This window comes from Thermobia domestica, chromosome 9, assembly GCF_964235325.1.
Source record: "Thermobia domestica chromosome 9, izTheDome1.hap1.1, whole genome shotgun sequence".
NCBI classification, from domain to species: domain Eukaryota; kingdom Metazoa; phylum Arthropoda; class Insecta; order Zygentoma; family Lepismatidae; genus Thermobia; species Thermobia domestica.
Genome location: NC_137462.1, coordinates 221,928,194 through 221,939,185, shown reverse-complemented (window position 1 = coordinate 221,939,185; position 10,992 = coordinate 221,928,194). Strand labels below are relative to the sequence as shown.

At 40.0% G+C, this 10,992-nt stretch overlaps 1 protein-coding gene across 1 annotated transcript; it reads left to right on the top strand.

The window, feature by feature from the left end:
• The first annotated feature begins 4,600 nt into the window (after positions 1–4,600).
• LOC145661157 (uncharacterized) lies at positions 4,601–5,539 on the top strand. Its single transcript, XM_081726607.1, has one exon. It carries the CDS (start codon positions 4,601–4,603, stop codon positions 5,537–5,539), a length of 939 nt encoding a protein of 312 aa, XP_081582733.1.
• Positions 5,540–10,992: the final 5,453 nt, after the last annotated feature.

The window sequence follows — 10,992 nt, the reverse complement described above, 5'->3', positions numbered from 1 at the left end:
ATAAATGTCCACAGATTATCTCGTTAAAATGTTTTAAAAGGTTGATGGTGTACTCTATGTTATTATGACAGATATTTTATGAGTGTTTTTGGTGGATTATCTCCGAAAGAATGAAACACATACTTTCTATTTTCTTCTTTTCAATAACAAATGCAATGTGTTCCTATATTTTAGACGTATCACAATTAACAATATCACACTCATTTTTCATTGGCTCTTTAGGTAGTTCACACTCATAAATACACCTCTAAAGTTTCTATCTTGAGTTGTTTAGCAAGATGTATTAGATCCAAATTAGGTAAAGGTTTAATTTCTTCTTTACTCTTTTGCATTTCACGTTTTTAGGAAGCTTACCACCTTGTTTCTCTTCCATTGCTAAGGTATACCTTTTGTTCTTCTAATTCCTTTTTATTGCTTTTACATTATCTGCCGTTTTGGCTATAGCAGCTGATTCAGTACCAGCAGAGGCAAGAGCACCTATTAAATCTGAAATGTTTGGAATAGTAAATATAAAACCTCCATAATGAATTGATTATTATTATTTGTTATTATTATTTATTATTATTTATTATTTATTATTATTATTATTGAACCTTTTATTATTATTTGTTTATTTTCTTAACTTGTGGTATAGAAAGAGATAAGGCATTCACTGTCCATTACTTAGTTTCGATTCTTTCTGTTTGATTTTTTCCTATTTAAAATGCGATCAGTATTTAATTCTTCAATTTCCTTGTTAGGAATTGTAAATGTAAAACTACTCAACTTCATACTTATATTTATTATAAAATTAAAAAAAATATTTTCATAAAAATTAAACACAATACATACTTACAAACTAAACCTAAATACACTACCGGCGTCGGGAAGTCGCGTTCCCATCGCCCAGTTCTTCGAAACTGCAATCAGCCACTGGTCCTCCAGGTTGGGGTTGAGTAGAGCTGCTCACCCTGCCTGTAAAACTCATCGATCGATAGTAGCAACGTAAGCCTCAGATGAAGCCTTCTGGATTTTTGGATTTCGTACCATTGCTCTGCCCTGGATATGACTCTAAATTGTTTGGATTATGTTCGGACCTGGGATCATGAGACGGCGGACTGAAATGTGTGCGCAACCAGCGGGACCGGATGGAGTGATGCCCTGAAAAGGAACGCTGGAAGTCTGCGACACAGGGATCTCCAATGGCACATACATCTCTCCCCTAACACGGTGGGACGTGGGTCTTCTCAAGGGTACCTATCAGTCTGCGGTGTAAGTGGTCCTGGCCCCTCGTCAAACATGACTTTGGGTGATGGCTTAGCTTCCTGATAAGGGTCATGCAGGTAGGACCTGCCAGCCTCGGTGGCCGCTATGGAACTCAGAAGGGAGATTGGAGAAGATTTTGGGCTTAATTTGATTATGGATTTGCATCACCCTGGTTCGTCCGCAGCTCCTGACCAAAGCAAAGTAGAATAAAACCATCCCTTGTTATCTAATAATTAAAGATAAAAGTGCAGAGACAGCTGGTTCTTTAGTAAAGCTCTCACTGTTTATTTTGTATCGTCAACTCTGTCACATCGCCACGGGGTCATTCCCGGGTAGCCATATTAAAAAATTACGCAATGACACTTTACGTGTTCGTACTGTCAGTGACAAAGAGTTGCGGCTGCTGCTGAAATGTGACTCCATCGGCACCCTTCCTGTCTTGGTTGAAGCTCATAACCAGCTCAATTCCATCAAGGATGTGATTACCTGCCGCGAATTGCAAGATAAGCGTGTAGATGAAGTCTGCGCAGAGCTCCGCGACTCCCCTGTTACAAGAGTGCAACGGATCCACGTTAAGAAGAATGGGCAACTAGAGGCGACACATTTATATATCGTCACGTTCGACCTGCCCACCTTACCTCCTGCTTTGAAGGTTGGCTACCTCCAGTTGAAAGTCAAACCTACATTCCTTTGCCGCTCCGATGCTCCAACTGTCAACGCTTTGGCCATTCTGCGCCTTCTTGTAACGGGACTGCCACTTCTGGGAACTGTGGTGGCCCTCCACATGGTCCTTCTCCATGCACGATTGATCCGAAATGTGTCAACTGTACTGGTGCCCATTCTGCTTGGTCCAAAGATCGTCCTAAGTTCAGAGAGGAGAAGGTGATTAAGGAACTTATTGTGACCGAGATCTGTGCAGCGGAGGCCCGCCGTAGAGCTGCGCCGAAGTTACCTTTTAAAACAAGTTTTTCTTCTTTAGTGAAATCCATGAATTCTGTAGGAACTCAGACAACAGAGGCATTCACGCAGACCAGTCCTGTTCCAGCTTCTACTGGCTGTTGTACTTGTGCCGTCTCAACGTCTCGCGCGACTTCATCGACTGCCGCTGCCTCTACTGTTTCTGCGGCCCGGTCGCCCGCCAAGGGTACAGCCTCACACTCCTCTAGCAAAGCTACTTCTGTTCGCTCTGTCCTCGACCAGTTTCTTAAATCTTCTACTCTTGGCACACCTAGCAAGCCTCCGAAGAAAGAGCGAAAGAAAAATACGGTGACCTCAAGTTCTCAGTCAGCATCCTCTGACCACTCTGGCAAATCTAAATCCTTCCGTAAGTCCTCTTCGAGCCCTACCGACACAAAGAAGATTAAGCAGAAACCATGCAATCCTTCTGCGTATGTTGTATCGTGTATGGAGGGGGTGGATGATGATGATCCAGATGCATTTCAACTTGTGCCTGGTCGTAAGGGGAAGCATGCATCAAATCTGTTTGTTATAGATTCTGCTTAACTTATGACTTTACTACATTGGAATCTCAATGGATATTCCTCTCAGTACGCGAAACTTCGTCAGTTCCTGTCAATGTTGGATCCAGTGATTTTCTGTCTCAGAATAGACTCACTTCACGCCTACCACCATCTGTTTAGTCCTCGGATACACGTTATATCGTCACGACAAGATGAAGGATGGTCGTGCGGCCGGCGTCGTCGCTAATAGAGTGTCTGACTGCTACCATTCCTCGATACTACATGTCACGAGTCCTCTTCAGATCGTTGCTGTCCGATCTTTCGGCACCAGCTTATCACCATCTGCTGTGCGTACATTCCCCGCACCGATGCCTTTACTGCAGCCGATCTGGAAGATGTCTTCATCAGCTTCCCGCCTCTATTTTCTTCGTGGGTGACTGCAACTCATACCCTGCCGTATGGGGCTCTTGTCGGACAGAACCTCGTGGTCACGTGATTGTTGCTTTCCTTGCCGAGGAACCTGATTCTATTGAACGATGGCAGTCCCACGCACTTCTCTACTGCTACTAGGAAATTTTCTCATCTGAGTTGGTCCTTCTGCAGCCCAGCTCTGGGAGCTCAATTTCAATGGCATGTACATCCTGATCTTTGTAGGAGCGATCATTTTCCAGTGGTACTTACTGGGTTTCAGCTCCCTCCAGCTGCACCGTCCTCAACATTCAATCTGCTCCTAGCTGACTGGCCACGGTTCCCTGACAGCTTTGAATTACCCCAGATCTGCATCAGTCCGTCAAGGAATAGTGTTCGGCTTTTCATCGCAGTATCTTGTTGGCAGACGAAGCGACCATTCCTGTCCACCATGGTCTTTGTCGCTGACGCGTCGTTTCTTGGTGGTCTACAAGATTGGCCAGGCTATCCGTGTACGTCGACGAGCGTTACATGCTTTTCGTTGCGCTCCTAGTGATGCTAAGTTGGAGCAGTTTCACCGCCTCCGTGCCCGAGATAAGTATGTCATCAAACAGGCCAAACAACTCAGCTGGAGCGTATACTATGTGTCTTCACTTTCTGCCCAGAGTTCAATTTCTGAAGTATGGTCTAAGGTTCGTCGTCTACAAGGGCATCTTCCTTCTAGTGGGCTATCTGTTTTGGTTATGAATGAACGTCTGGTCACCGACCAAGATCTTATAGTGTTTCAATTGGGTCAACATTTTGCCGATGTTTCCAGCTCAGCATATCATCCAGCGACATTCCTGCCCATCAAGCATCGTGACGAGCATACGCCTCTTGTCTTCCGCTCTGCTAACATCGAGAGCTAGAATACCCCGTATACTGCTGCGGAGTTATCTGCTATTCTACGTTCCAAGAAGGACACTGCGCGAGGTCCGGCTCATATACTTTACGCCATGCTTCGGCATATCCCGCCTGAAGGTAACCGCCATTATCTAGATTTCTTGAACCGGCTCTGGAGAACAGTTTACCGTAAGACTTACATTATCCCGATTCTAAAACCTGGCAAGCTTGCTACGTCTGCTGCAAACTACTGACCCATTGCCCTTACCAGCTACCTTTGCAAAAATTTCGGAGAAGGTGATCAACAACCGTCTCGTTTTGTTCCTTGAGCATAATGACTCTCTTTGCAACTTTCACTGTGGCTTCCGACGCTATCGCTACACGACAGATCAACTTGTTCACCTGGAGACTGCGATCCAGGACGCCTTTTGCCGTGAACATCTTGTGGCCATCTTTTTTGATTTGGAGAAGGCTTATCACACTACTTGGCGCTATGGGATCCTGCGCCAACTGCATATTTGGGGCCTCCGTGGCCATATCGCTGCTTTTCTTCAGAACTTTCTTCACGAGCGTTCCTTCCGAGTGAAGATTGGATCCAACTTTCTATGCCGTTTCGACAGGAGAATGGAGTTCCGCAAGGCAGAGTGCTCAGTGTAACACTGTTTACTGTGGCTGTGAATAATGTGCTGCACGAACTTACACCTTTCGTTCGTGGTTTGCTCTACGTGGATGACTTAACAATCTACTGTCGGTCCCATGATCTTTGTACCATTGCACGCCAATTACAACTGACGCTCAACCGCCTGCATCAGTGGTCCCTTCGGTCTGGCTTCAAGTTCTCGTCTGCCAAGACCAACTGTATGGGCTTCTGTCGTCTCCGAAACTATGCTTTTGATTCAGATCTTTCCTTGGGACTTGATCACCTCCAAACAAACTGTATGCACTTCTGTCGTCTCCGAAACTGTGTTTTTGATCCAGATCTTTCCTTGGGACCTGTTCGTTTCCTAGGCCTCCAGTTTGATAGTCGTCATTCTTGGAATCAGCACGTTTTCGCCTTGAAGTATAGCTCTCTCCGCTCCATGAACTTATTTCTACTTTCTCATACAACCTGGGTTGCTGACCATGTAGTGCTGCTTCGCCTTTACAGAAGTCTCATTCGACCGAAAATTGACTACGGCTGTGTGGCTTATATTTCTGCTCGCCGCAACGTACTACGCCATCTGGGTCTGCGAATTGCCACTGGGGCATTTCGTACAAGCCCCATCCTTAGCCTGTATGTCGAAGCTCACGAGCCATCTCTGTTCCACCGTCGTCAAGTCCTGCAGCTAAGATACCTACTTCATCTGGAGGATATTCATGATCATCCCTCTGGGTTTACGTTGGAAGCTGGTCCTCGCCTTCAATGTTGTCAGGCACAGCCTACAGTCACCAGACCTTTTGGAATCCATGCCTTGGAACTTCTGGCAGATCTTGCTGTCAAGCTACTTTCACTTGCTGCTTTGGGTTTCCTGCCACTACCACCCTGGCAATGCTTCCAACGGTGATCAACTTCTCTTTGGAGCAGTTGAAGAAGGCCATTTCCAGTGACCAGGAATATCGCCAGGAATTTCTCTCACTCATGGCAACCTATCCGGGCTACCGCTTCATCTTTACCGATGGCTCCAAGCAGGATGACTCTTTTGTGCTTTTGTTTGCTTTTGGATGTGCTTTTGTTCTGGAAGTCTACCGTTATCGAGTTCAGCTCCATTCCTTCTGCACCGTTTACACCGCAGAATTTGTAGCCATTTTGGAAGCTCTTCATCGTGTTCATCGCCGCTAGCTTCGCGCTATTGTGATCTGCTCTGATTTACCAGCGTTCTTCATATCCTTGCCGATGTCTCGTCTCCGCATCCACTTGTCCAGCAAGTACTACTTCAGTGTCATGGCCTACATGCTGAGGACTACGATCTTCAGGTTTGTTGGGTGCCAGGCCATGTTGGCATCCCTGGAAATGAGCTGGCCGACACTGCTGCGAAGGAGGCTGTTCTTCATGGTCTTCGTTGCCGCCTACATGTTCCCAGCAGTGATGTTCGTCACGTCTTTTGTTTTCTTCTGCGCGCTGACAGTCATCATGGGGTCAGCAGATCAACAACAACTCCATGCTATGAAGCCCCGTTTTGGAGTCTGGTCGTCGAGCTCCCGTCCTTCACGATTGGAAGAGAGGACTTTGGCTCGTCTTCGGATTGGTCATAGTCATTTGACACACGGATATCTTCTCCTCCTGACTGTCACCTCTGTGGTCAACGCTTGACTATTCGTCATCTTCTTGTGGACTGCGTGCCTCGTGCGTCTGTGCGTGCTCAGTCTGGCCAACTCGCTGACCTCCAAACTCTGCTCAGCGATGATCCTGGCATCATGTTTAAGGTGTTCCGATTTCTGCGACATCAGCAAGTTTTATCCGCCATCTGACCTTTCTGTATGCCTCTCTGACTATGCAGTGTTCTCTTATGTGGATGCACCGCTTTTAACGTTTCATGCATTATTTATTATTTTATCTTGTACTTTTCTCTTTCTGCCTAGTGCTCTGCGTGACTGTTTTAGTGTGTTCCTTATGATCTTCTCTACTACGGACAGTACGGTTTTTAGCTGTGTATGTTTGTGTGTCTTCGTGTTTACTGTGTGTGCCACTACCTAGTGATGGGTGCTAAAAGACCTCCGTCGTCGGTGCACCCACCCGAACCTTTTCAATTTAATTCAATTCAAACACACTACTTCCTTATAAACCCAAATCAAACCTTACTTTTGTATTCATCGCTAATGCTGTACCTAAAGATGGTAAACGTTCTGTTATCAAGTTTGCATCTTTACTAAGTTCTCTCACCAAATCTTTTTTTTCTAATTCCTTGTCCGCAATATTTCTAGAGCGCGTATCCTCTTAGTAGATGTCATGTTCTCTACAAGCTTCATCTAATGGGTTTATATCTTTATCTCTTCTTTTTAACTTTCTTGTAGCTTCGTAAAAGGTCCGCAGTAACTATATCCTGGAATATGCAACTCTGGTATTCCCTTCATGCTCAAAATCCTATTCATTAATCCTTTCCCATACTTCTCACTATTCCAAATTTTGGTGGCAATGTTTTCAATATCTTTATCAAATAACCTGTACCCTTTGAATTATTAGGAATAAATTGTGTGAGCTTAGAAGTAACTATATCCGTAATACCTACTTTCTCATTATAAAAGTTATTATTTTCAGCTTTTTCATCACCATCTATAACAATCAATCGATCAATTAGTTTTCTCACATCATCTTTCCATATATATTCTTATGGTAATTCATTAAATATATTGATTCCTTCTTTTTTCTTTTTCGTTGCTGTTGGAGCAAAGGTTGGTTTTATATATTTATCCCAAACAGGTTTGATAATTTATATTTTTCGCTTTTACTAGATCGTTGTTTTCTTGTGTTTGCATCATTGCTATGAAATGCAACATTACAATCGATGACTATTTGTGTATATTTTTAAATCATCATCATTATAGTTTGTTGGATTATGTTTTGTTAGTAGTTTCCATAAAGCTTCGGGGTATCGGGTTCAAACCCTGCTCCCGCCAAGTGAACTTTGTGGTGGACAAACACCGTGTGTGGGGGTTTTCTCGGGGTTCTCCCGTTTCCTCCCACTTTCTTCATTCCACCATTTCATTCATTACTCATCATCACCGTGTCCTTTAGCCTAACCGGCATAACCGTGGGACGTAAAACTCAAAAATTTCATTTCATTTTTTCCATAAAGCTTCTGTTCCTGTGTAATGCCGATTATTAATGACTAAACCATCACCATGAATTTTAACTTCTATAATCCCCTATCATATGTATGATTTTCCTATCTTTATCGTAAAGTTGTATTCCAAAACTTTCATCATTTTTAGTTGCATAATATCTTGAGGTAATCTTACCAAAATGAGTAGTTGCTAAAGACTCTACTGCTTCTACTGTATACTTAATTTGCTTTTTCATTTGTATTATTTCTTCTGTTATAAGTCAATCACTTTCACTTATTGGACTATCATACATAGGAGGTGTCACTAACAAGCTTGATCCTACAATTGCACTTTTATGTACAACTTGAACTAACTCTTGTATTAGATTTTTATTTTCTTCTGCTACTTTTATTATATATTGTCCTAAGTCTTTAATTGCACCGATATCAGGCTGATCTTGGTCTTTATATTTCTCATATTCGATTAGCCTGTTAAATTTCCTTAAATCTCTTAACTTTATATATTTCTTAGCTTTACTAACATCCATTTATTATATAAAAATATAAAAACATAGAACAACGTAACGCAACACACGGTCACCTACGTTCATCTACTTCCTCGACGTTCACCTATATATAAATCTATAATTTTATTTCTATACCTAAGTATAAAATAACACAACGTAATACAACATACAGTTCACCTACGTTCATCTATATTTAACTTACACTTTTAGAACCTCTTTAATTTTATTTCTATATTTACCATTATTCGGTTTTCAGTCATATCTATTAAGAAACCATGCTCTTTTCTCCAACACTTTTTCCATAAAGATTGTGTTTTCTCAAACGACATATCAGACTGAACAAGTTCATGATATATGTGTTTTAGATTCACATTGTCCTGTCTAAAGATACAAAGAAAGTTTAAGTTGTCTCTAATTAGTTGTTTGGGATCTTTAGAATAGGTTTCTCAGAGATAGAAACAGTTTAAACCTTTATGACGACCTCGAGTAAAATATTCTCTTACATGGTTTTGTTCTTCTAAAATAAAATCATAAAGCACTACCACAGAATTACTCTCACATACATCTGGTGGAATAATCACTTCGTTGTTTCCCTTACTATTGCTGTTGTATCTTTAATAGCACGTTCTATATCTCAAAAAGTTGTATTAGTTGTTGGTATTTAGGTTGATTCAGACTTTTAGAATAGATATAAACATTTTCATATTTTAACCAGTCTGGTGCTAACAAGAAATTATCAATCATTAACGTCGTCTCACACACCCACTAGGCCCCACTGTTAAACATCTTATATCATTAGGAAGTAATAAGCCATTCCTCTTTCTCTTCCTTTTTTTCTCTTAACCTTAGTTTAACATCTCAAGTAACCATTTTATTTTTATTATATAATAAATGAAACTATTTAATTTAACTGGTCACTCATCTGTACTAAGCATGTATCTGCACTATTCATTTGAAAACAATTTAAAAACAACTTTTGCGGGAATATACACAACATACCTAACTTCAAACATTACAGAAAAAATAATAAATCAACAGTTAGTAAAGAGGGAGATTTTGAGAAGAAAAATAAAGTTCCGCCTTGTAAATATAGTTTTAAACAATTAGAAGAATATATTACAAGTCGAATGCAGTTCAATACTTCATTAGGAGATTATGTTATATTTACTGAAGGCAGAAAGGGAAATAGAGTTAAAATATTAAGCGAAAGTTATTATGACAACCTTAGATACTATTAGTATTGTATTAGGTTTTTAGCGAGAAGAAATTAACCGGCAAAACAGTATACGTTGGAGGTAAGCTACCAAAGTTTCATCCATTTCATACTATAAATATCCACTGTGATTTAGCGGAAGGTATGATTTTAAAACATAATGACACAACACACACCGAAACAGTTTTAATCACAGCATTTATAACAAATGCAGCCTTTAGAGAATCAATCATGTATGAGCCTAAAGAAAAGATATTTTTTTCCAATGCACCGTAATAAATTTCACAGTATCAAAGTTTCAATGCGAGATGAGAATGGGGATTTAATTGATTTTGGTAGAGCTCGTATCACTGTTCTACTTGCTGTTAAACAATCTGAAATTTTATATATAATAAATATGGATATCTTTGGTAATACTAAAAGTAAGATTTCAGATATCAACATCAGTGAAGAGCAAATAGAACTATTAAATAATTTTAGTACGCTCAGAAACCTTAGTGATACAGATAACGTTTTATATGTAAAATAATACAACATGGGTTGATTTCAAAAACTAAAGACTTGTTAATGTAGCTAGTGGGATCGATAAACAAGATGTAGTAACTTTGGAAAAACTTGAGCCAATAAATAGTCAATTAGAAAGGGATAGAAAGAAGTTTGAAGATTACAACACACATACTTAAAGAAAGATGAATTAGATATAAAATCAGAATGATCAAAATTAATTATTGACAGAGGTAATAGTAATATACACATCGGAGGTAGACAATTAGGTATTTTAGGTGATGAAATTACAGATTCTGATGCTTCACCATTACGTCAACTAAAGTCAGCGTTAGATAAATTTGTTACAAAAGATTTCCAAACATCAAACAAGGAAGTAAATATGTTCATTATGAAAAAAGAAACTACACATTTATTATTGTAGATTGTAGATTGAGAACTAAAAGTATTAAAGACCCAATCTTTAGAATATTTAATCTATCGAATGGTTACAAGTTTATCTACACGTGATAAAATAATGCATATGAAATTAAGTCTTGATAGATACTTTATATATATATTTTTTTCAAACAATACTCTAGTTGAAACTTTTCCTTTAGACATTGAAAATAATGATGTCTACTTTTGAAGCAGGTAAAAATTCAACCTTCGAAGGAAAATTATTATTTGCAAAGAAAGAGAACTCAAATGATTTTCTATGTAATAGATAGGATGTTATTGTGTTAGGTGTAAGAAGTCAACAGGTACAAAGAAAGATACCATTAGAATAGAGCGAACAAAGAATGGAAGATATATTAAGAAAGGTGTTTGTTCTGTATGTGGTTTTACTAAATCTCAATTCGTTAAAAGAAAGATTGACTAGAAGAAGGTAAAGGTGTTAGAGAAGATATTATAAAAGAAATTTACAAATCTGCAGAAAAATACTATCCTACGCTAGGTGTTATTATAAAAGGTATAGGATCTTTGATAAGCTGATTTTGTAGAAATGGATAGTGGAGTATAAAAAGGTATTC